General features: G+C 38.7%; 1 protein-coding gene across 23 annotated transcripts in view; it reads left to right on the top strand.

The window, feature by feature from the left end:
• Positions 1-27,449, top strand: part of LOC137287475 (protein phosphatase 1 regulatory subunit 12A-like) — a 104,898-nt gene that overhangs the window by 13,996 nt on the left and 63,453 nt on the right. For all 23 annotated transcript variants that reach the window (XM_067819810.1, XM_067819807.1, XM_067819809.1 and 20 more), the window contains exons 2-7: positions 21,717-21,847; positions 22,749-22,867; positions 23,343-23,502; positions 24,460-24,604; positions 25,779-25,853; positions 26,561-26,628. In XM_067819810.1, coding sequence (XP_067675911.1) covers positions 21,717-21,847; positions 22,749-22,867; positions 23,343-23,502; positions 24,460-24,604; positions 25,779-25,853; positions 26,561-26,628 — 698 coding nt within the window. The remainder of the gene's footprint in view (positions 1-21,716; positions 21,848-22,748; positions 22,868-23,342; positions 23,503-24,459; positions 24,605-25,778; positions 25,854-26,560; positions 26,629-27,449) is intronic.

The following is a 27,449-nucleotide window of genomic DNA, read 5'->3' as shown; positions in this document are numbered from 1 at the left end:
TAACTCATTTTTGAGACATTGTCCAGTATAGGCACTATGTTAGAACATCAGGCAGATGAAGGAAGATGGGGCCTAAAACTGATTTGTATGCATCTCCAATATTATGGAAATCACATGTATTTTTAATCCTTGGATATACTGTTGCCACCAGTCTCTAAGCATATGCAGTTGGAGGACAGGTAAAGCAGTCACAATCTGGAGTGTCTGACCAGCTGTAGATTATTCAAGACATCTTCCTTCTAATAAGCCTCTGAAGGTAGCAGGGCCTGGTCAGGTACAAGTGCTTGATCTATAGCCACACTCACAACATAATAGAAGTGTAAGATGTATTGATCAACACAAGGGCTCATAGAACATTGATTTGTTTGACTTAGAGATAATATCAGGCCTACTCAGCTCTTCCTGAAATATTAACTATCATTTGCTCCATTGTAAATGAAACAAAATAAAGTGCTGATTTTGCAATAAGTAGTTATTGTTGTCAGTAAACAAACAAATCTGTTCTCTGCCTGAGATTAATAAAGACAACACCTGGCTGGTAAATTTTCCTCCAGAGTTAGATTCATGTGTCTGCCATGTCAGACTATAGGTTAGTCTGTTTCCCTGATGTCATCCACATCATTGTTTCAGTCTTGCTTCCCAGAACTCTTCCCTGTCATTGTTTAGTCTTGTTTCCCTGATGTCATCCATATCATTGTTTCAGTTTTGTTCCCCAGATGTCATCCATGTCATTGTTTCAGTTTTGTTCCCCAGATGTCATGCATGTCATTGTTTCAGTCTTACTTTCCTGATGTCATCCAGAACTCTTCCCTGGCATTGTTTCAGTCGTTTCCCAGATGTCATCCATGTTATTGTTTTAGTGTTGTTTCCCTGGTGTCGTCCATGTCATTGTTTCAGTCTTGTTTCCTAGATGTCACCCATGTCATTGTTTAGTTTTGTTTCCCTGATTTCATCCATGTCCTTGTTTAGTCTTGTCATCCATATCCTTGTTTCAGTCTGTTTCCAGATGTCATCCATATCATTGTTTCAGTGTTTTTCCCTTGTGTCATCCCTGTCCATGCTTCAGTCTTGTTTCCTAGATGTCATCCATATCATTGTTTATTCTTCTTTCCCTGATGTCATCCATGTCATTGTTTCAGTCTTGTTTCCCATATGTCATCCATGTCATTGTTTCAGTCTTGTTTCCCAGATGACATTCAGATCTGTTTGATTTGCAAACTTTTCATAGGCATTTTGGATACTACTGTGGTAAGTTGAAGTTACACGAGAAATCAGAAGAAAAAAAATCTGAGTATGATAAGTATTTTATTGCTGTGCAACCGGAACTAGTTGAAGTCAATAGGCCTGCAACAAGAGTGGGTGTTTCCTGACTGTGATAATGCCTTATGTCCACCAGTCCTATGTATGATGATAGGTGACTCTGATGGTTGGCTCTTCTGGGGACTCTCATGCTCCTTATTTACACTTGCCATCATATTAAAAACTCTTTTGCACACAGTGTTATTCCACTATTCTGGATCCTATACCAAACCTGTTTAGATTTATGCTATGGTCTTGGTACTAACTCAGAATATTTCCGCTTAGGACAAAACAATTCTTTCACAGCCATTGAAAAGCATAATTCTTTCTTTGTATTTCTTTATAGAGATAAGTAACAATGAAAAACTTGAGGCTACTTTATTCAGCTACAGCCCCCTGTTCACAAAGCTGTCCCTTTTTTATCATGTTGCACTGTCTTGTCTTTGATTCATATAAAAATGTCCAAAACAAATCTGTTTTTAATGAAGTTCATGACATGACACATATAGAATTTCTTTATTGCTACAAATGCAATGTGTTGATGGTGATACTCACAGTATTATCTAACAACAATCACTTCATTGATAAGGATATTGGTACTGACACCAAATTCTTGCATTTATTGAAATAAATATGTGGTATATTCATAGAACTGTCTCCCCTCTTTTGTGAAAACCGGTCATCACAACAACCATTAAATACAAGTTAATGTTTGTGGAAATTCTTATGAGAAATTCTAAATCTGGCCCAAGTGTTGCTGTGAGGTACTGAAGGTAAGTTACGTATGCAGGAAATTTAACCAATACTGTCCCTGTAGAGAAAGTTGAATCAAGTAGAGTCACCTTTGCAAAATGATATCTAAAGGATATGTTAATGATGGAGTAAAGGTTATTTTTGGCAGTTCGATTTCTTTTGTGAGCAAACTGGAGAGGTTATGTGGTGAAATTCTGCACATAGCGTGACTGAATGTCTTTCAGTAACATGTAATACAGTGGTGATAGCCTATGTGGTATAAGCGGAAAGGGAGACTTGATTTGTCATCACTGGTTGTATGTTAGCAAAATGATGAGATGAAGGTATATTTAGCTGTAGGAGTGGTGGTGGAGGGAAGTGGTCTGTCGTCACACAAGACACTTGGGTTTTACCATGACGGTTTGATAATTGTAGTGGACTTCTTTCATTTCCCAGCTAGGTACTAAGAGTGGAGCACAGCTGTAGTGACCTATGGTGACATTGCTGGAATATTTTACATCGTAAAACCATGCCTCCTCACTAACAACATGTCAATAAAATTTAGGGATTTCTCAACCTTTACATTTCTGGAATTTTGTTTAATAGAGGGAACGACTTATTTGATAATTATCTGATACAGTTCAGTAGGCTTACTCAGCAAAACGTGTATGTTGTGGGATGCATTATGCATCTTTGAGATGTTCTTGTGTCTGACAGGCATTGAAAGAAGAAAATACATTGGTGTAAATGGGACAAAACATTTACTTTATATCATATTAATAATGTTTTGTTTTTGTTTAATAAATGAGGTTGACCCATGCCAGGGAGAAATTCAGATTTTAAACCATGTATTGAGGGCAGCGACATTTCCAATATGAAGTTTGTCCACGTAATGAGTTCATCTGAGAGAGTGTGCCCTGAAATGGATTATGCAATGGAGATGTGTTGAGTAGTATGTGTGATAGTTTGCCCTGCCAGTGTTGATAGAGACAGCCAACCCTCCTGCAGCCATAGGGGCTGGTTGTGTAAGAGGTTTCAAACAGAATGCACTACTGGTGTAGCCAAGTTAGTGGAAACAATGTTATCTATCCATCAACTCCAGATGTTTTCTCTTACTATCTGTGAACAGTGAATCGTCAGTTGGTTCAGGCAGAGAGGGAGGGAGGGAGTGCCCCATACTTACACTCTGCTGTTTTATCTAGAGTCTCTGAAAGGCATTAGCCTGTTCACAGTGATGGTATTTAGCTGATATACACTGAACTGTGCAGGAGGCAGGTTGGGGGCAAGCAGTGGACATGAGTAACAATATCAGTCTGTATAAAGATAACTTTATATCCCCATTTAGAACAAGATTGTGGCATAGATGGCTGGTAGACAGGCTTTTTGCATTCAACAGGCCTGTTCTGCATTGAGCAAACCTAAATTCAACAAGCCTTCTAATGCATTCAACAAGTTTCCCGATGCATTCACAAAGCTTGTTGAGGTAGGGTAGCTCAAACAATCATGGATGGGCTAGTAACCCAGTTGACCTTGACTCAGGTCAGGTGGAAAATTGCATTGAAAATAAGAAGCAGCTTGTAATTGGTTGAAAGTGTATGAAGGATGTATATATCCATTTTCATTCAATTTAAGTAGGGACTATGAAGAAACAGATCTTTTTGCAGTCTTTGGATTTGACAATTATGCTTTTGTATGTGAATTCACAGGACTCATGAAGTAGACCTTGGTTGAAATTTTAAGGAAGGTACATAAATGCATTTGATGCGAGTAGTGGCAGATTGCTTGAAGGTCAAGAGTGAGGATTGACGTAATTTTTGTGTCTGGTAAAGGAAATAGGGAATCTGTCAGTCAAGGGTTGCTTTTGTTATCAGAATAAGCGTAATATGACATTTGTAAGAAACTTCTTTTGCTACTAGATCTGTTGGGGATTTCCATTGTTGTTACGGTGTTATGGGCTGGAAAAGCTAATGACAGCAATGATTGCAAACTGCTCAAATTACGACTAGTAATGAATGATAATGGTTACATTATTCAAAGTCAGTATGCCATTGTACTACCAAAGTTGTTTCAAAACTGAAAATACAAATGTTTCAAAACTGAAAAAAGGGGTTATGGGATCAAAATGCTTTTCCAAAATGGTGATGGACCTTTCTTCACTGATTTTTGCCCTTGCCTAATGTTATTTATGAATTAAAGTTTAAAGTTTCTTAGTCTGGAAACTGAATCCTAAGCTGCAGCTGGATCTGCTCTTCATTGGTATGAATCCCAGAATTGACCTGATTATGATATGGGTTCCTTAACACTACACCTATGTGTGCGGGTTTTACCAATGAAGTAGATATCCATGGCTAGCTGCTCTTGGGCCTTGCAATGCATTAAGCTGACAGCTGTAGTAGAGCTGAAATATTGTTCAGGGCAGCATTCAACTGGCAGTTACAACCTTTCAGCTGCCTCAGCCAAATCCTTAGTCCATCACTGGACTTCACAGCTGACAGCAAGTCAACTATTTCTGTACACCATTAGTGAAGGCTAACTGGGCAAGGTAGATTCTCACGTTATGTGGATTGTCAGATCAGTAGTGCACAAGAATGTGCATCCTAGTGGCATGAAATCTCCCTACCTGCTGGCGAGATCAGCAGTGTTGTGGTGTGAACCCCACATTGTACTGACAGGTCACAGATCTGCTCCTTGGTGAGCCTATCAACATTGCTGAAATAGTGGAACACCCAGTACAGTGAGGGAGGCTCTCAGTTGTGGTTACATGGAATTCCTTTATCATATTCATTGGTTATGATTGAGCTGATATATGGGATGAAAGCGTTTGATTATCGTTTGATTGATGATAAAACATTTCATTCCCACAATGACTGATCTCGTTTCAAGTAACTGCAAATCTATCATATTTACTTTGTAAATCAAACAAGATCCAAGTCCAAATATAAATTTGTACCAATATACCAGTAAAGCAATTTGAAGTAATGTGTTCAGTTGAATTGTTAACACTTTTCAGATAACGATTGTGTCCATTCACAACATTTCAAAACACTTTGGGGCAGTTGCAGGAATTGTAGACTAGCAGTTGCAATATACTTACTGAGAGTTCATGGCCATTTGTCCTGAATTTCATCGGCACAGCATATTTATTGAAATCTTATCTGTTAAACTTCTGTTAGTGTTGAACTACCAGGGGATACCTATTTTCAAATATTCCATATTAGTTTGTTGAGAATGTTTCTACAAATCTTCCAAATCAGGCATGTTTCATGTAATATTTTATACAATCTATGGATATCGAACATAATCATCTATATGGACGTGGAAGCATTGCTTGCTGTGAGCCAAATGACAAGTGTAGCGTTCATCTGTATCTGTATCCTAGCAGTGGGATGGAGGGACATCTAACACTGCTGCCTGGAATTCCAGGGAGTTTGAAGGTCAAAGCAGCTCTAAGTAACAATAGATGGTGTTACCTTGGGGGGTGCCCAGGCAGACCACTTCTCCACACCAGAAATACACCAGTGTTTGGCATGAGCTGAACAAGCAGATTGTAAGCAAATCCACCCTTGTATTATCTCAACCTTTTCAGACCCAGAGCAACCTGGTTTTGTGCAGTGTCTGGGACAGATGAATTGAATGGAATATAAGCAGAAGGTTTGAATGAGGCAAGAAGACAGACAGCAGTTGAGACATCAGAACATTAGGCCTGTTAGAGTAATGATCTTGATTGTTCTAATTATACATGTTTGTCGGCACAGAACGTGCTAAAATTTGTCAGAAGGTTGCACCTGATCATCGTATTCCGTAATTGTGGCCATAGTTTAGTATTGCTGGCAACAAACATACAACCACATTCAAGCAGTTTCTTGCCAAAAGCTTGGACACACAAAACCTGGATGTTCACCTTGTCCAATAAAACTAGTGACCCAGAGCAAACCCAGGTCCGGTAATAAAGGAGGTTCTTGCACAAAGCTGCAGTTGTGTACCAAACTGTAAAATGTAATTATGTTAAAAGAACTACATGTTACTTTTATATATATATGAACATTTTAGTACAGTAAACAATTTTGTGTCCCTTGTGTCTCATTTAGATACAGTGGAAACTGTCTAAACCAGCACTCTTTGGGACTGAAGAAATAATCCGGTTTAGACAATGTGCTGGATTGTAGAGCTGATGATAAATGAACATGTCACAATGGGACTGAGATTTTATGCCAGTGGTGACAATTTGCCGAATTGGACAGATGCTGGTTTTAGCAGAGTCCATTGTATATATATTTGTGTCCATTTTAAACATTCACTTGCGACGTATGCAACTTGGAGATACATTAGTTTCATGTATGTGAAACCACAGGATGGTAGAATTACAGTACACAAATAAGCAAAACAAACAGACATTGTTGAGCACCAAGCTAATAATACAGGGGACTTCATACCAGCGTTACAGTCTCTCCTTCACATGGACAATAGATAACATAGTGCCCATGCAATGGATCCCATATGATGATATAATGTGTGTTGCATAGGATGGTAGGAGACTCAAAGGCTACATTCATATACGTCCTTGCTGGAATCTGCTTGTCTCTTCTCTGGTTACTTGGTTGTGTCGTAGTGGTCACTTTTCCAAGTGAAATGGCTAACTTGCTGTTTTTATTGCTGCATTGTGGTTCTTCCCCTTAATAAAGTGGACAAGATTATTTGTGTCTTACCTTGGCTTTACACCATTTTGAAAATAACAAACTATTTCGAATAGCCCATGCTTAAGTTACAAGCTTGAAAAAGGTATTATGAGCTTATTGGTGTTAGAAACACCATATTTTACAAATTTGAGTTGACAGTTTGAAATGAGTATGATGTGAAAGTTGGTTATTGAAAATAAGTATTTGTCAACTTTAATCATGATGTGTTTTTTAAAACTTGAGGCCGTGTAATTCCTTCCTAAACATATTAGTTATTTATCATTGTCCAAAATGACACTTTCAGCTTTCACCCATGCTAATATCTAATGCTAGTACTGTTTGTAGCAGCAGTGAACCACCCACTCATTCACTCACTCACTCACTCACCCAAAGATCCTGTAATGTATGCCCTGTTATTATATAGCTGGTTTCTGGTTTTTGATGGTATCAAGGTGTATTTAGTTCTTCCAGGTATACTAGGTGTATTCTATAACAGCTCTTGTATTGCAACGTCGCCAGTTTTTGGGGCGGAAATCAGGGAATCATGTTCATAGCTCATAACATGTGTCAGGTGCCTGTTGCTGCAGCCCTAGTTACCTTCATTTGGGGAGCTGTGCTGTGTTTGAAATATTTCTGATTTTATCATCAGGGTAGACTGGAGTTGTGGTTGATTTGTGGCCATTTCCGGGGACTTGTTGAACATGGAAAGTGTCCAATAGTATAATTTGTTGAATGAGAAAAAATGTAATGCTTTCTGCAGAAGGAGGTGTGAAAAGATACACTTTACTCTGCAGATAATAACCTTCAATGGGTCCCTAGTGTCAGTTTTTACAGTAGATAACATTGTTTTCTCAAGAACAATAATTGGCCTTCTTGTATTGTGAAGAGATTATACACCATCAAGATTTGATAGGTATCCATACAGATTATGGTTGATGTTAATGCCTTGGCACGTAAAAAGACTACTCAATGTTTTATAACAATCTTTCTCAATTTTGATAGGTTTCACATCTCACACTAACAGTTCCTTATTGTTGACGGGCAGTGGGGTAGCCCAATGGTTAATGCCTTTGCTAATCTCACCAAAGACCTGGGCTTGATGCCCCACATGGATACATTGTGTGAAAGCCATTTCTGGTGTTCCTTGTTGTGCTATTGCTGGATTATTGCTACAAGTGGCATGAAACTAAACTCACTCACTCACTCTTATTGCTGAGTCATGAACTGTTGTTTAGATTTTTTAAATTGTTTCCAATTTCGGTTTATTTGATTATTCTTTTCAGATTTTTTAGAACCATACCCTAGTTTGTTGCTTGTGTTGCGCAAAAGTGCTAAACTTCAAAGACTTAATCACTTTGCTCCTTTGTTCCGCATCTGGCCTACATGCTGTGAAATAACAGAGTATTGTTGAAATCCATGCTAAATTTCCAAAGGCACTGTTGGCCCCATTGGGCCTCTGGAATAGAATTGGGTCCAGGTTACCTCTGCTTGTCATAAGGGTCACATCGTTAGCGAGATCATTTGAAAAAGTGCTACATATCAAGTGCTGAATCAATGGCCTCTGATCTCAGGACTTCTACCACAGATCCAGTCAGCACTCCTTCCAGAGTCTTTACTATGAAGTTGGATTTTAAATGTTCTGTAAGAACAAATTTCAAAGAATTTGTTAGAAGTCTTCGTGCCCATGGATGCTATATATGACTGTTATTGTCAGATAGCCTAATGCTTGTCCACCCTGGTCTTGTCCAACTTGAAGTTTCTGCCGCTCAACTGGCTTTACAAACATTAGTTGTTGGTGTAATGTTTGTCTAAGTTCAGCACATGCAGATCATGCCCTGAGGCTGTGGTAGAAAATCAATTTGGTAACTGTGTAGCAAGCACCTTGATGAAAAGAGATCTTTTATTAATGAGTTGACTCAAATCATTAAGTGTTACATCCATTCTTTGTTGACGTCTTGTATGGGAGTGGTGTTTTGGTGTTTGAATGAATATACATAAAGACTGCAATTAGGGGAGAGTAATTTATTTCAGGGAAGGGTAGCAGGTTATGTTGTTGATGCAGTCATACTAAACGCCCTTCCCCTGATGCTTGTCATATTATTTTGCCCTTCCAGTGTCCAAGCACATATTTATTGTGATGGTCCATGAAAGGACTAAATCCATAAACACTTTATATTATATTATAGAATAACCATTCCTTGGAGACAAGTCTGACATTGTAAGTGTAGCCCTCTCTTTATGCTCCTTTTTGTGGGATTGCAACTGTGAAACTTTGGGAGCATTTTTTATGTTGCCATACACTGCCAGACGCTTTTCTCTTCTATTCATTTGCAGACATTTTGTGAATTTTATTGGTGATTTGAAGGAACTAGTGTAACTCAGCCTTCAATAAGCCCTGAAACAGAATGAGAAATATAGATTCCACACTGATTCAAAGATGTCATTTCTTGTAGTTTCGGTGGCACTGAATCCACACAGCTCATACTGTTTGACTGCCACCTTCTGAACATGGCTGCGTATGTGTGTACATTTGGAGTCAGTGCCAGTTTAATGACAGGCAGTTTACACGTGATTAGAACAGAGCTCTTTGACTCATTCATATGTAAGCCCACAGTTACCTGTCATCATACAGACTATGGGTGCTTTGCAAACAACCAATCGCTTACAAGCGATATACAGCAATTCACCTGACAACAGAGCGCTAACTTTCAGCCGCAATCGCAGCAATTGCTGGATGAGGTCGCTTCGTTCTCAAACCAAAATGGCGGCTTAGGAAAATTTGAATTCGAAGGCTGAACAAAATTGTTCGTCAGCCAAATTGGCAAAAACAGCTTACATCCCAGCATCATAAGTTTGTTCCACTGGTTCAGTGTAGGCATCAACAATCATAAATTCATCACTCGTCATCCAGACTCCCGAAATACGTTCTTTATTAGCGACAGGCGAGCGAACAATAAACGCTCCGCCATTTTTGGAAGAGCGATATACGCTTCGAGCTGTTGCAAGTCCGGAATAAGCGATTCATTTGCTTACTCTAACTTAGTCTATAGTCTAAGCGATTTTCGGCTGGCAATGCACTCTATATTCCAGTCATTAAACGTGTATGTAGGTTTTTGTGACCTTAAGCCGTGTAGGTAGTGTGATGTGACCTGAAGCTATGTATGTGGTATGACCTGAAGATGTGTAGGTAGACTCGGAGTTCACGGTGGTTTTGAAAATTGCCGGTCTCTTAAGCCAACAGGGTCTGAAAATTCTGTCTGAACCAGTTTTTATCCGGAGAGAAAATAGTCAGTATTTATAACGAAATACTGTCAATAAATGTGTTGCAGAGTGTGCTGTTTGTCTGTGCTTGTTGTTTGAGAATATGTTCATTAAACTAGATTAAATACAATTATCGATTCGATGGCATGCTGAGGCAATCAGGAAATGATTTTAAGTGGTCCACTATATTTCAATAAATTACTCTGTCCATCCTTTTGTGCGATCTTGTAATGTAACTCTAGTCACTCATCAGTGACATCTCGTCTTTCACCATCTCAGTCTTTACGCTCAGACTCGATGTTTAATGAAGAAAACGAGCATGAAGTATATATGTCATAGGTCATAACGATACATCCAGTAGGTTCCATAATTTACATACTGATAGCGGTTTCTTGCTTAATGCATTCAAAATATCCAAAACGTTCATCTAAATCTAAAAGTTTTTGTTTACCAGGACAACATTACTGTATATGATTGGCTGCCTTAGGTCTGCCTTGCCTGATTTTGGCCAATCATAATCCCTATGGCAGACTGTGTCAAAACTGATTCATTAGAAACCAATTTTTTTCCAATACAATTGCTTCTTACAACTGTGAAAATACTCTCGGCAAGGGCACAGTCGTATAGTTGATAATCACAGCTAGCGAACGATACCAGCCATCAAGAGAATCGCCTTGCATGTTATTCATACGAAGTTTATAAACTCAAGGTGTTTTCCACTATTGTGTCATGTTAGCGAGTGGAAAATGGGCGACTATGTATACTATTCAAGATATCTTTTTATGATAATTTTCTGTAGATATGACAAAATAAAAGAAAAGGCACGGGGCTGTTATGACATGTCACAATTGGAAAAAAACATCGCCATATTTTTCCATACCCTTTACCACTGAATTAAATGTTTGACTTTTATTTGTTTGCGAAAAGAACCCTGTCAGTGTACGCTGTTCCTTTTTACCACTGGAAGCCATTTCTTTTCACTACGCACACAATGATTAGGTAATGGGGCGTGGCAATGTGCGACTGTCTGTATCAGCCAATCATGTAGCATGGCTTGATCTGCATATGCGCAATGTGCTAAAGTCTATACATGTATCTAGATGTGCCAAGACGATTTTAACTGCAATTATATTAAATTTACTGATAAAAGCCAACTCAGTGCAATAAAAAATTTACCGGCATCAGCTACCAACGGCATTTCAAAATACCGGATCATCCCAATTTTTATTGGTCAAAAAACGGTAATTACCGGAGAACGGGTACCTGAATATGTGTAGGTAGTTTTGTGTGACCTGAAGCTGTGTACAGTGTGGTGTCACCTGAAGCTGTCTAAGTTAATGTAGTGTGACCTGAAGCTATGTACAATGTGGTATGACCTGAAGCTGTGTGTACATTGTGGTGTGTCCTGCAACTGTCTGTAGTGTGGTATGACCTGCAGTTCTGCCTGCATGATGTGTGCAGTGACCTTCAGTGTCTATGCTAGAACTAACAATCTTGGGGTTATTTGTCGCCTCCTCACCAAAAAAGGAGGGAGGATTTGGAAAATGTAGGGGGAATACTTGTATTACCGTCTTTCAAAATAGTGTGGATGTATGAAAGTTATTGCAAACACCACCAGTGAAACTATTGCTCATTTTATTTTGGCAACAATAGTGACATATCATAGCACCAAGCTCATTTTGAGAGAGCCAAGGCCATTCTTTCAACCATTTTTTCTGAAAAACAGTTGCTTTAGGTTTTTTTAGAGAGGAGAGGGACCGGGGTCAGTCTTGGGGTTTTTCTCGCCTTTCGATTCACACGTCTCCTTAACAGACGTATCGGTCAGGGGAGACGTGGCTGACACTGTTGCTTTCTCTGTGGTATTTTGTGGAAAAAAGTCAGTTATTTTCATTCTTTTGCGTGACATTATTCACGCCAAATTACCACAAACCGTTTGTCTCTGCAACAGCAAGTGATAATATTGTCTGATTTCTGATGTTCTGAAAAAGATCGACGAAACTGTTATGCAAGCACTGTAAACATGCACTATGCCTAGAGTTCATAGTCTAACGTTTTCGATTAATTAGTTAATCAAATCATAACTTCATCGAAAAAATGTAATCTGTTTTCATACTGATATGAATGGAATTTCGTTTTCCCAGTGCCGATAATGGTTGTAACCAAGGGAGGTTACTGTTGTGTTTACATGTTGTCACTCGAACTTGACCCTGTGGCCGACTCCAATTTAGAAAGTCATTCCTTGTCAATATATAGCTTTTTTTGTATGCTTTTTGAAAGTGGGAGGGAGCAAATTACTATGGGTGACAGTTCGCGCTCTGTTGTTTTTATGAGGGTCGATTTGATCATTACCAGCATGAATCGTGCAATCGCGCATCGTAGAATAGACACTGACACAAAGCTGTGTATGTGGTGGGTATGATTTGAACCTTTTTATGTGATGTGGTGCAACCTGAAGCTGTATATGCTGAAGAGTGTGATCTGAAGCTTGCTATGGAGTGTCTTGAGCTTGGTTGTGGGTTTATCAAGTATGATAGCATCTGCTTGACTTAAAACCTGCCCATACACATCAAGTTGATTGGTGGTGATATGACTTGTATTGTATTTGATAACCCTTCTCTTATTGAAATCAGTCATCAGTAATCTTAATGATGTAATGGCAAATCAAAGCAAAATGTTTGTTTTGTTTTTTTTTCCGGTGGATTTTATCCTTGTAATCATAATTATCACATTATTGGGTGAACATCAGACTCTCAGACATTGTGACAGAATTCAAGCTTTAGTGGCCAACAGAGATCACATTTCTGTAAAATGGAGCACATTTTACTTAAACTGTAGATGATCGTGTTGCATGTGATCGAAGTAGGTGCTCTGCATGCATTTCCCGGAGGTGAGACACCCACTAAGAAGTGATTCCTTCCATTGTTGTTGACAAATCACTGGGTTGGTGGTAGTGTTCTGCCCAGCTGATGTTCTAGGGCAGGCTGCACCCAGGGCATCTGACCCCATTATTATTCATGTTCATCATGCTTCAGTTCATTAAGTGCCTCTTTTCACCACACAACTTTCATCAGCTAACACATATATGTGATTATCTTGTTGGGAAAGGATTTAAGATATGTTTTCTATGTGACCTGATGGGTTGTGGAACTATGAGAAAGGGAGCCACTTGAGTAGAGTTGTTAGTACATGGTAATTGATCTAGTTAATAGCAGTTCATAGGGATAAAGTATTTTTGCTTCAGAGGTTTTTACTTTTTTGTACAGAAGTATCAAGTATTATATGAAGTATGAATGGACCATTGTAAAATAAATAAAGATGGTATCGTGAAAGTAAGAGTGAGTGTTGGTCAATTACTGCTCTCTCCAGTTTTCAATGCGTAATGAACTGGCAAACGATGATCAAGTGGTATCATTGTGTGCTTTTCCTGACTACTGATTATATGTTGTCATGTCTAGCCTGCTAGAATTGTTGTTCAGTCGGTCAGCCACCATGTCCTAGTAATGCTTGCCTTGCCTTCTAATTGTGTGTTATCTTGTCTAGTTTGGTAGAATTGTTGTTCAGGCGGTCGGTCACCATGTCCTAGTAATGCTTGCCTTGCCTGATATTGTGTGTTATCATGTCTAGTTTGGTAGAATTGTTGTTCAGGCGGTCGGTCACCATGTCTTAGTAATGCTTGCCCTGCCTGCTGATTGTGTGTTATCATGTCTAGTTTGGTAGAATTGTTGTTCAGGCGGTCGGTCACCATGTCCTAGTAATGCTTGCCTTGCCTGCTGATTGTGTGTTATCATGTCTAGTTTGGTAGAATTGTTGTTCAGGCGGTCAGTCACCATGTCCTAGTAATGCTTGCTTTTCCTGCTGATTGTGTGTTATGTCTAGCCTGCTAGGACCCGTGAAGGTCCTGGGATAGAATTGGCCTTCAGCAACCCATGCTTGCCATAAAAGGCTACTATGCTTGTCATAAGAGGCGACTAACAGGATTGGGTGGTCAGACTTGCTGACTTGTTTGACACATGTCGTCGGTTCCCAAATGCGCAGATCGATGCTTATGTTATTGGTCACTGGATTGTCTGGTCCCGACTCGATTATCCACAGACTGCCGCCATATAGCTGTAATATTGCTGAGTGTGGCGTAAAACTAAACTCACTCACTTACTCTAGCTTGCTACAATTGTTGTTAAGTCAGTCAGCCACTTTGAAGTGCTTTTGGGCAGTATGTTTGTAGAGTGGTTAAAGCATTCACTTGTCATGCCGAGGACCTGGATTTGATTCCCTTATGGGTAAAATGTGTGGAGCAGCTTTCAGTTTTCTGTTGTCCCCAGCCCTGATATCCCTGGAATACTGTTGAAATTGGTGTAAAACCAAACTCACTCACTCACTTGGATGTGCTTGTCTTACCTGCTGATCGTATATCTTTATCTCCAGTCTGCCTGGGATGTTCTTGATGTTGAAAAGCTGATATGATAAGACTATAACAATTGTTAATACAGTGTAAGACACCTTCATTCACTGATTTATTGCCTACACTGATTCTACATAAGAAATTTTAAGTCCTTAGCTTCACATCATTGTAAGAATTTGATAGAGAGTGATGCTCAGGGACTTAATAGGCTGTCATCTTGGCCTGGATTGGGGTGCAGAATATCAATCACTGGATTATTTGATCCAGATTCTTCAATATTGCTAGAATATTGCCATGTGTGTCATTAACATCAAAGAATGATTTATTGTGTGTTTATTATTTATATCTTGGGAAACATCGGGACAGATGTGCAGTCATTTGCGGATCGTAAATATGCAGGAGGATCTGATTGGATACTCATGATATGTGCTTTACCTCATTTCCTTTACTCTTTCATTTCTTGCGGACACACTGTTTTCATTGACAATTAGTGCCGCTGGATTCATTTACGTTATTAAGATTTATGAGGAAATTTGTACTAACAGGATGTGTGAAGGTGTTTGAAAATTAGGATAGTGGTACTAAACTGGATTTTGTTGACAGGCATTTTGCAGAAATACCAGGCAGAATTTTTATCCTGAGGAAAGAAAAGCTTTGCACTTGTGTAACAGAGTTAAATTGGTTTGGTCAGGGAAGTGTTATGCTGACATTTCAAGCTCTGGTTGGTTAAATTTCTGCCTGAGAGTTGTATGCCTCAGCCACTCTAGGAACTGCTGTTTGTTGGTCTAATGCTGGGTTAGGATTTAATCCTGCTTTATGATCTAACACTGGGTTATTATTTAATGCTGGGTTATGATCTAATGCTGGGTTATGGTCTATTACTGGGTTATGATACTATAGTGGGTTATGATTTAATGCCGGGTTATGATCTAACACTGGGCTGTGATCTAGGACTGAGTTTTGATCTATTACTGGGTCATGACAAAATGCTTTGTTATGATACTATACTGGGTTATGATTTAATACTGGGTAATATTTGGTTATTATCTAGTACTGGGTTATGATATTATACTGGTTTTGATTAATATTATGCTGATTATGAGCTGATTTCTGCTGAAAACTTTAGTGCCACTTTCAAGCTCTCTGCTTGCATTATACTTCAATACATTCACTCATTTAAGACACTCTGTGTATCCCATTTTCACAGCGATGCAGCTCTTTTCCCATGGTGATGCCTTGTCTTTAAAACAACTACAGATACATAAAAGCAGAACCTGTCGGACACATTTACAACACGTAGGAGACGAGTTGAGTTGAGAGACCAAGAAACAACAGTTATTATTCCACAACCAGACCTTATCTGCTAGATGAGAAATATGTCAGAAAGTATGTTTGTGTGATTTTTAATCATTGTCTTACGAGTGATATGAATGATCAGGATTAAGCCTGTGGTTGAAACTGTCAAGTGATGATCTATACAGTGTGTTGGTCTGTAAATGCAGATGTTTGGTTCCCCTAACTGATGAGGCTATAGAGACTGTGTCACAGCGTGTAATACTACTGTTGGGCTACCTAGACTGATGGAGGTGTGAAGGTGGCTTGTATTACGTATGGCATAGACATTCATGGTATTTTTTTAACTTACGTTTTTCCAGATTCCTCTAGCAGTGTCAACTGATATATGAAACCAAGCCAAGTGCTGACATATTTCACCCCAAATAAATATCATTAGAATACTTTAGAAACAGGGACACACTTTATTATCTTTCATATTTACTGCTATATATTTCCTTTTAGTAATTTTTAAAAATGAGTACTGACAGTGTGAATAAAGACTTACACCTGTAATAAGAAATAAGAAAAGTGGGCTTATCTCAAAAGACTATCCAGTAATCAACAGCATGAACATCGATTTACACATTTGGGATACAGTGATGTAAAAATCAGCAAACTAAACAGCCGATACCATAGTCATGTCATTGGACAAACATGGGCCATTGAAGGCCAGTTGTAACCTGTATATTCATGGGCAGCTTCATGCCAGAACGTGTTGTGCACAGATGAATTATCACTGATGTTGATGTCTCTTCATGTTAAAGGCAGGGTCACGTTATATACTGGATATACGGTACTTGAGTTTTATGTTATATATACCTGAAGAGCTTACATACTGATGTTACCCAACATGTTTATCTTAACCAGCATTCATGTGATCAGGACTTAGTTGAGCTCGTGTAAACAGTTTATCATGTTCGCCTCCTTTTGAGTTATGTTTATTTCTGAAAAGCTCCAGGTCACCTCATTATTTTCATGGTAAATATCAGGAAAGTGTTCAAATCAAGAATGAGTGCTCCTAACTTGTGTAAGGCAGACAAATTTTAAGGCTTCGAGTGTAAGAACTGATATGAGATATACCAAGTGACATTTCGTTGAGAGATTATATTTTCACAAGCGGAATATGTGGGCATGAAGACTCGCAGTGTTTCTGTAGTAACGTATGATAATAACAGGTTGAATATTAGCCAGGTTCTGTGCAGTCTATGTCTACTGATTCTATGTTGATCAGTGTTGTGGAAGGTTATTGAACATCTCCTTCTTAATATACTCCGTGACATTTTGCTGGATTTAGATTATGGCAAGTTAGGTTTCAGACTGAAGGTGTCATGTCACGTCCAAGTCAAAGTCAGAAGTTATTAGAAAAAGATATGTAAATATGACTTTCATATGAACTGGCACTTCTTGCTTTGCTAGTAACCTATGAACTGGCACTTCTTGCTTTGCTAGTAACCTATGAACTGGCACTTCTTGCTTTGCTAGTAACCATGTGTACATGACATACTTGCTGTCATATCAAGATAAAAGATGACACGTCCTGTTGCTTTCTCTCATGTGTCTACTGCCAGGATATTGCTGGAATATTGCTTAAAGAGGCATAAAACCAAACTCACTCACTTACGACATGATATTGTGCTTCATTTTATGTATAATTTTCTTTTCACCAAGAATATTAGACTTCCTATTCATGGATTTGATTCTATGCAGAGAGAAATATGTGCCAACTAAGCAGATTTGGTGAGTGCTTGAGTACATATCGTGGTAGTCTGTTGGACAGACCCTGAAGCAAATGTATCCAAGAAAGCCCACGCAAGTATAGAAAATGTGGCAAGTCTGGATTTCCTTAGCTTCAAAATGAAGAAAGTCTCAGGGCTCCATTTCATTATATTATTTTTCTTCACTATGAACTTTTTTCAGTAAAAAATGTTCATTTCAGAGACTAGTTGTTAGTCTAATATCTAACAAGTGTTTCAGACAGTGCCCCTTCTTACCACTATTCCAGTTAGATGACTCTCAAGGTTAATCTCTATCCCTCCCTCACACTGTGTGAGTGAAGGAACAAGAATACACTGCTGACTTGGCTGGTTCACACCCCAACATTACAACTGTTGCATCAGAGACGGCCATAGAATCTATAAACTACTAAGACCCCAGGAGCATACTGAACGGCCATAGAATCTATGAACTAGACCCCATGATCATAGTGAACGCCTACCTCCCTTCAACATGGAGGAGAGTAAGACTTTAACCATCAGCTTTAGTGATGATTAAGAAGGAAATTCCACAGTGACTACAGTGTTACAGTAAAGGATTTATTGTTGTTGAAGTAGATCCTACTATCCTGCCCAAACCACTACTTGAGACCTGCGTGTTTCCGCATTCTGCTGACACATTTCTTGTCCTTCCTGAAGGAGTAATTGTTATAAGCTTGTTACAATCATACCTATTCAGGAGAAATTGCCTTAGTATGATTGCATAGAAAAATAGTTAAATTTATTTCCTACGTAGATTGTCTTTCATATTAACTTGATTATAAAGAATTATTTTGTTTTGTTTTCTTGTTTGTGTGTTTAATGAAGAATGTAAAAGGGGGTGTTTTCTCATCATTGGGACTTTGAAGTAATGTACCTGCAACAGTTTGGTTTATCATGGAATAGTATGAGGTCAGAAAGTTGAAATTGTTTACCTGATGAGCGAAACAGCTAAGAAATCAGGTATCGGAAGTGAAGTATGTACTGACTTTTAATCTGTTCTTGTGCAACATGAACACTTTCTCAGATGTTTATTTTGATTCTAATTTGTATTTTGTAATTTGTAAGTTTATCACTTGCCCTTTAATAGACTTTCTAATTAGTTGTTTTTCTGGGATATCAAATCATTTGTCTTGAAGTAGGTGTTCTTGTTAAGTCTTGTAATAATAGAGAGGATTTTTGCTATCAAAAGTGTTTTTATATATCAAAATTGAAGATTTCGGCAGCCATTTTTTCTCCTACAAAATCATAGAATCGTACTTACAGGTATTAAATTTTTTTTATAATTTTTTTTTTATTACTATTCATTCAACTACAGGTATTAAATTTGTTGTAATTGGTGATCAGAAAAGAATTGCGTGAAAGATATAAATATTCATAAGCTGCCTAAGTGTAGTGTACGTCGTACAGATTACAGGTGAGTTGACCTTGAAACAATAACAGTGATTGATTGGTTAGTCTATTGATTGTAAGTGTCTGCCATAGAGCTGATAAGTTTGTGTAAGATTAACTCAGAAACCATGATAGTGGTATATTGTTTCCCTTATTTCCTCTCACCCACACACAGGACGAGGCCTATCAATTTGCTTCAATCTCCGGGTCACCCAGTACACACTACTTACATGGTTTCACACTTTACACAGCGCTGGAACAAAATGAAATTTGGAATTAGATAAATACAAGGAACGATATCACCTTTATGCTTTGACTAAACTCTTCATTGCTTTTTGACATTAAGGAATTTAATGGATGTGCTACTGGGTACTAACTTACTTACAAATGTCTGTGTTGGTTTGTAGTGTGACTCACTCTGTACAGAGCTTTCGGAACATTGGGAATTATGATTTAGGAGTTTGTGTACACTTCAGCACAATAGATGCTTATCGTGCTGATACAATAAGTTGAGATGTTTAACCTATTCAAACTGGGTTAATGTTATGACTTAATTTCAGGCTAGTATACCTCTTGGTATCAGTCATATTGCTTTGTGTTTGCAGGCGGTGCAAGAATGTACATTGATCAAATATAAGCAGTAGGGGTTTGTGGATTGAAACATTTTCTCAATTCTTTTTTTTGTGAAAGTATCTCTCATATGTGTGATATTTGCTATTCATGAGGAGCGATAATAGAATTTTTTTCCATGCTTTCCATACAGGTAAAAATGTTAGCATTCATATAAACCAGGTATGTAATTACAGTTCAGTGCCTCTGAAACACCTGGCAGAAGAAATGATGCTTTATTTCTACCACAAAGGTTTGAGGATGGTAATCATGGGTGAAATAGTTTATTTGCAGATATGTTACCATGGTTACAGCATAGGGTGTTTATTTTCTGTTAAATGTGCCTAATTCTCAATCATATTAACTTGATTTATTGAAGCTACACATGTTGATACTGGGTATTGAATCCTTCTGAATCATGGGTATTGAATCCTACTCACTTCATAGCAAGTCCTCATCTCTGCAGTGATGTAATACCAGATATTGATTCAGGGTCCTCTGACGTGATGATATGCCTGTAAAGTGCATGGCACACATTCTCTGCCACAGTGCAGGTGCAGTGCTGTCAATGCAGGGTAATTACACTCTGGTCAAACATTGTATGGGCTATTGTAGTAGAGAATAGATTTTTCCTATCATATACTTGTCTTTGAAGTTTGATTAATGGAACAAGATAGCAAATGTAAATATTTTCATAAAATTTAAGTTCTAATTGATGTCAATATTATCTATGTGCCAGTAACAGGTGGGATATGGACCTGTATGTTAAAGATATTTGAAGAATGGAGTTTTGAAGTGGTTTTCATTGTGTAAGATGTAATGTGAATTTGCTTCAATTTGTTGTTGTTTGACCCTGTTGACTTGACTCCAAGGATGTATGATGCTGTATCTATATTGAAGTTACTGTGGATGTCACTGCTGAATTACTTTTTTCTTGGACAGCCCTGTTGAGATTCCTGTGGGTATAGAGACCCTGAGCAACCCTCTCTTGTTGTAAGAGACACCTTTTATGGACTCAGACTCTGGGACTTGGGTATTACATCTCATCATGACCTGCCACCAATGATTGTTGCTCATAGTATCAGTCACAGGATTATTTGGTCCCGACCTGTTTCCTTGATTTGACACCTTTATTAAAATATCTTATTTTTGAGAGATTGTGTAGTTACAGCACCTGTTCTTGTAGAATTCAGTATATCCAAAAATGGTTGATCTGTTATTTGTCAAGCTTTCGAGTATGTGTTTGCCTATGACTTGCAGAACCTAGGATTGATAGGTAAATAAGAATTTGGCATACATGTGTATTGTAATGGTAGATATATCATTTCCAAATCACACCTTGAATGTGTACATAGATTTAGCATATCAGGAGACAACATATGAAGCACGGAAGATGATTTTTATAATTGATAGATTTTCAGAGGTATAACTGGTTAGTTGTGTGTGTGAGGTCATGGGTGTCATATATTTAGAAATGATTGAGGACCAACATGACAGGAAGAGAGGAGCTGAGGCTATTTGTATGAGGGATATCAATCTACGGACTTCATCAATCACTGTTACTGCCATAGCAACGTGGCTAAGAAAGTTCAAACAGCGGAAAAATAATTTGTGACCCTATGATCCTCACTATGTAATTATGTATACACGATTAACTGGTGTGCATATTGACAGAATGGTTGATTGTAGTCAGTTGTCAATTATTGATTCCTAACCTTCCAAACATTACCAAGAAAATGACTCAAGAAAATTTATTATTAGAATGGCTATTTGTGTAGTGATGATCATCATGTTTTGTAGATGTGTTTCTCAGATAATTTCAGGAGACTGACTTTAATTCAATCTATTGTTCACAGATCATTGTATAAGCACAATTAAAGAAACTATAATAGATGACGTCATGATCATTGTCAGTTGTTAGTGACACTGCATAGATGTGGCATGCATTTGTTGACTTTTGTCTCCCAAACAGTCCAGACAGGGGGATATCACAACTAGTGGCTCGATATGATGTCAGTGTACAGGATCTTTTTGATGTAGGAACGATGGAAGTTGACTGACTGTGACAAATACACAATTTGATTTTTGGTTTAGACATGTATGTGTTGACACATGTCGATGACAAGTACTCTGTGTTTCAGTTGGAGGCATATGTCAAAGATAAACATCCATTCTCAATGCATGAGAGTTGCATAGTTTGTTTTTTTCTGGTGAAGACATGTTTAGAAGACATTTTTATTCAGTGCTGTTTTTCTTTTGCAGGCATGTATCGATGACAACCTGGAAATGGTGGAGTTCCTTGTTGAGAAGGTAGCAGATGTGGACGTCTGTGACAATGAAGGCTGGACACCATTACATGCAACGGCATCGTGTGGTTTCACAGAAATAGCAAGGTACAGTGATCCTGTCAGGGCTGACTGGTTTCATAGCCATTTTTTACGTTGATGGTGACCATTACACATGTTTTCTGTCACTGCATGACAGTCAACCCTTCAATATGGTAACTTGAAGGACCAGGGTCTAGTTGCACAAAGTGCAAATCTTACAGCTGCGAAGATTGTAACCTCCATGCTCTAACTTAGACGTATTATATAGACTTAGCAAGAAGATAACTCTGTGCAAGCAGCCCCCTGGTCAAACCCTCGGTATAGTAACCTGAAGGACCAGGGTCCAGTTGCACAAAGTGCAAATCTTACTGCTACGATGCTACAATGCTCTAAGATAGACATTAGACAGTCGTAGCGTTAAGATTGCTATGTCAAGCAGCCCCACTGGATTGATGTCAAACCTTCAGTGTGTTAACCCTAAGGATCAGTGGGGTTGGTTGTTATGTGACAAGCATGTGATGTCAGCTCACACATTATGACATCATGATGCTAGTTAAAGATATCCAGCAGGGTTTTGACCATCTGCTGCCCAGACCTGATATTGCTGTATTATTGCTAAAAGTGGTGTAAAACTAAATTTGCTCTCATTCACTGTGACTATCTGCATCCTTGAGTTTTCCAGTCATGATAAAGCAGAAAATAGATGTTGATGTGGTGCACATTTTGTTGAGTGGTTTATGTTGATAAAAATCTCAAGTGTTTAGCTACCATTAAAAAAAAAGTGTCAGTGTTTCCTGACATGGTTTTAAAGCCAATTTGCGTGGACATCTACTTTTACTGCAAGGTTCTGTTATAAGCACTGCACTTGTCGTAAGTCTCTGTTTAGTATACGAGGTAGATATTAGTAGCATTTGAATCACCCCCAAGTGTATAATGCGAGTTGATTACATGATTGCTGTGTTTCTAGGTACCTGATCAAGATGGGGGCTAACATTGCAGCTGTCAACAACGATGGGGACCTTCCCATAGACATCTGTGAAGATGAGGAGATGGAGAATCTACTACAGGCAGAACTAGACAAACAAGGTAACATAGGATATACGTAACACAGTATTCTAGTCTGAGAAATGGTGGTGGGGTAGCCGGGTGGCAAAAGCATTCACTCGTCACATTGAAACCTATGTTCGATTCCCCACATGGGTACAATAAATAAAACCCATTTCTGGTGTTCCATGTTGTGATATTGCTTGAAATTAAGCACTCGCTCTAGTCTCAAAATGACAGATACATGTTGCTTTGCTGTAAGTATGAAGTTCAGTAGACAGTCAAATGTAAAGATGCCATCTCTCTCACAGCATCTGACTGAGGCTGTTAGTCAGTGACTTGAATCCTTATCACTGGGGGCTTTCTTTTCACATTAAGATTAACTCAGACTTTTGATTAATTTTGCAAACTAGTGACATGAAAGTCTGTAGCAATGTAAAGTTATTGTCCAGTCCATGTGAGAGAAATGAGGCCTATAGTATCGTTGGCTATCAGTAACCAGTATTTCGCTCTCCAGGTATTGACGCAGATGAGGCAAGGAAAGAAGAAGAAAACCGGATGTTAGCTGACGCCAACCAGTGGCTCAACAGTCGCATCATCAAAGAGAAGAAACATGCCAAGACTGGCGCCACAGCTCTGCATGTGGCTGCTGCCAAGGGATATCTTACAGTTCTCAAGTAGGTTGCAGGTTCACTCCTCATGGGGAGTACTGTCCTCTGCTTGGACAAGGGAATGGGCTGGTCAGACAGAGGTTCTGCCATTGCATGTCATTGTACCCTGATGATGTGTTGGTCATGGTTTCAGGCACTGGTTTCCTGGGCGTAGATTTTTGAAGGTTTCTTAATACTAAGATGGTCGTACCTTAATGTTAAAGACTTTTACGGCTCATAGTTTGAAAATCTAGGTCCTGTTCCAGATTATCGACAGGGTTTTTTGTTGGAATAGTGCTTACTGTGTTGATCAATTTTCACTTGCTCTTTGCTTACAGTTGGGACTGGAATTTACATGAAAAATATGTGTTCTGTGACAGTAGACACTGTTCTGCAGGGGTTCGAGTAAACAGTCGCTGAAAATGGTGTTTTTGGCAATATTCAATGATGTCATCTTGCGGAAATATTAGCTAATGGTAACCATGTCAATAGAAACCATATAGCCTATATACTGCAGGTCAAATAATTGTGTTATATACCGATTTTTGTTTGTGGAGAGATCTGTGCCAGTGACCTGAATATTTTGAAAGTCCCTCCAATCCCTAAATAGTAGCCGTTGTCTGATTGGTTAAATCTATTTAATGGTCTCGCGTGTGATGGGACGGTCATTGGTCGCTCAAAGGTTACCTGATGCCACCTTCTACTAGGTTTCGTTAGACTCGGTGGTGGAGTGTAACAAAATGCACTGAGACCAAGTTTACTCAGACTGATGTTCCATAGAAACAGATAGCTGTAAATATGTTTTCCTGCCTAAGGGGTTCTGGAAGTCCTGAAGCTGTGTCATCTCACAAAGTATATTGACTTAAGCATTGAACAGAAACTTTCACTGTACATGTTGATATCGCCTAAAGAACATTATCTGGTACTTTATAAACAACATCAATGTTTGGCGATCATTTCCACGGTATGATTGATGTGTTGCAGGGTTCTACTACAGGCAGGTGTAGACATCAATGCAGAAGACAATGACGGATGGACGCCACTACATGCTGCCGCCCATTGGGCGCAGTGTGAGGCGTGTCAGTTGCTAGTAGAACAGCTCTGTGACATGGAGAAGAAGAACACTGCAGTAAGTTTACAGGAAAAGTTTTCATATACAGAAACCAGACATATTAACAATATAGTGCCTGAAGTAGTGTTGGAAATGGACTGGAGGGTAGCCTAGTGGTTAAAGCATTTGCTCGTCATACCAAAAGCCTGCGTTTGATTCTCCACGTGGGCACAATGCCTGAAGACTATTTCTGGTGTTTTCCGCCTTGAAATTGCTGAAATATTGCTACAAGCGGTGTAAAACCAAACTCATTCACTCACTAGTGTTAAAAATGCTAAAGTGTTGGTACACAGGCTGGGGGTGTTTTTAGGTACTGTGGATACTGTTGACGTGACAGTGTGTTGTTAGTCAGTTAACATTTATTGCTTTGCACCTAAGGAACAAAATATTCAGTCTTTACCTCGGAAGATTCCAGTAGTGGAGTACAAGTGATACACATATATATTAGTAAAGTAAATGTCATCAAAAGACACACTTAAAGCTGGTGATTTGTAAAAGGAGTGGAACATTTCTTGGGAGAACATGTCGGCTGACCATGAGTGTTGCAGAAGTCAGGAAATGGAGAGAGGAACTAGTTTAAGGGAGATAACTCCTGTTTGTCTGTACAAGTATAGTCCCTTGAGTATGACACCTATCCAGAATACTGTTGCTTGCTAATGATTCAAGACTTCTACCTGCTGAAACCATCATGAATGAAAGTTTAGTCAGGCTTTAGAGATAATAATTAAATGATTTTATTATTATTATTCTTATTTTTATGTCAAAAATAAGATGATAATGTAGATGATTTTTCAGTAAATATAGTGTACTGAGAGACAGGTGCTTGTTTATTGATGGAATTGATTTAAGGCTACCAGTTACTCATGACTTTTCATAATGGATAAAGACAAGCATATTCTCACTCCATTTTTATTATCTTATTTATCGTCCAGGGATTTACTGGAATTTACTTTTTACACAGTCTATGTGCAGGGGTTGGGAAAGGCAAGGGCCATGGGCCATTTTGCATATTAGAATAAAAAAGGGACTGCTTAAAGTTTGAAGTTTACAATTGATACAAGGGCAATGGCCCATTCTATATTCTGAAAGTGGCAGGTAATCCTGAAAATGACCTATTGACAAAGTTGTGTATCCCAGTCACTGTAAAAGTAAGTAGTTGGATGTGAATGACAAGATATCATATTTTTTGTAGGGTCAGACTGCTTTAGATGTAGCTGATGAGGACATGAAGAAATTCCTAGAAGATCTGAAGAAGAAACAAGTTCTGGTAAGTTCTGAGCATGAAGTGTGCTCTTCATGGCAGGGTTAGGAACTTGACAGTAGTCTGCGTATGGTGGGGGTCATTTTCTGGCTTCACTAAGAGTTCAGGATGGGAGTTTGGTGCTGATTGAGATTTAAACACATCTGTGATGAGTCAAATTCTTCCAGAGTTAACATTGGACCTGGAGCTTTGTGGTCATTGTCTGTGTTAAGTTCAGCATGGGGGGAGATCCTTGATTCAACATGTCTTGAAATAACCATTTGGTCATTTGGCTGGTCCTCAACATTGATTCTATTTCTGCTGTGAAGTTGATACGTAAATGTATAAGTATATGATTATTAGGTCTTGCTTGAAAGAAGAAAAAAATGTCTTGTATGAGAGACTCAGTGACACAAGTGTTAACATAGGATTTCAGGAGTAATGGGTGTCCAGAATCCCATGACACTACTAATGAGGATCAGGTTAAGGTGACCTAGCAACCATGCTCTCTACACATGGTCTGCCTTATACAGTCTCTGAATCTGATGTGGCTGTAATAATTCTGGAAAGTACAGTGCTAGTCACAGAAGTCTCCTTTTATCATCTTTCAGCATTTGTCAGCTTGTCATTGCAGGTAAATGTTGTCATCTCTGGTTGCTTTGTGTAAGATGCTGTGTTGATCAGGTTACAGACTGTAAAGACTTGTTGTAACAATCCATTCTTTGTTTATGTAGTTGCGATCGAGAGCTGAGGAAATGAATGAAGACATTATACAGACGAAGGGGCCGCCAAATAAACGAAGGTAGGTGGAGATCTTTCACTGCATAGGAACCTTATGTATTGTCCTGACCTATCAGGAAATGCTTGATTGTACTGCTGAAATGTAGAATGAGGTCTAGTTCACTGACATTTTATTATATCATATGCACAGGTTTGACAGTCAGTGCTGATCGTGGAAGGTTTGGCAATCAGTGCTGGTCGTGGAATGAGGTTCTAGCACATAGTCCACATACTGACTGAAGTGCTATGACTGCTGTAAATTAAAAAACTATCCCTTTAATATAGAACTTCAGTGCAAAAGAATACTGAGGAAATATTCTCAATGGTCTTAAGAGAGACATGGCTCTGAAAATATGCGCTTTTTCACAGTTTCTGTTGAAATGTTGAGTTCTGTGGATTGGAGTCACATCCTGCCTTGATCAACAGAATGTGTTTACTTGGCTTTGACACCTGTAAAAGTTCATGGGAAAACTAGGGGTTATGGGGTAGCCCAGTGGTTAAAGTGTTGGTTCCTCATACCGAAGACCCAGGTTCGATTCCCCACATGGGTACAGTATGTAAAGCCCATTTCTGATGTCCCTGGCCATGATATTGCTGGAATGTTGCTAGAAGTAGTGTAAAAGCATTTTCACTCAATCTCATTTAGAACTAACATCTAGGCTTGTGTGTTGTGACTGCAGTGTGTGACCAAAGTTGGGTAAACATCAGGCAAGGAAGACCAACACTCAGGGACTTTTTTAGTCTGTTGTACAGACCCTGAAGTATATATATCCAAGAAAGCCCACGCAAGTCTAGAAAATGTGGCAAGTCTAGATTTCCTTAGCTTCAGAAATGAAAATGAAA

The sequence above is a fragment of the Haliotis asinina genome, chromosome 6, assembly GCF_037392515.1.
Source record: "Haliotis asinina isolate JCU_RB_2024 chromosome 6, JCU_Hal_asi_v2, whole genome shotgun sequence".
Lineage (NCBI taxonomy): Eukaryota > Metazoa > Mollusca > Gastropoda > Lepetellida > Haliotidae > Haliotis > Haliotis asinina.
The sequence above is the reverse complement of the archived record's forward strand: the minus strand, read 5'-3'. Positions and strand labels throughout refer to the sequence as shown.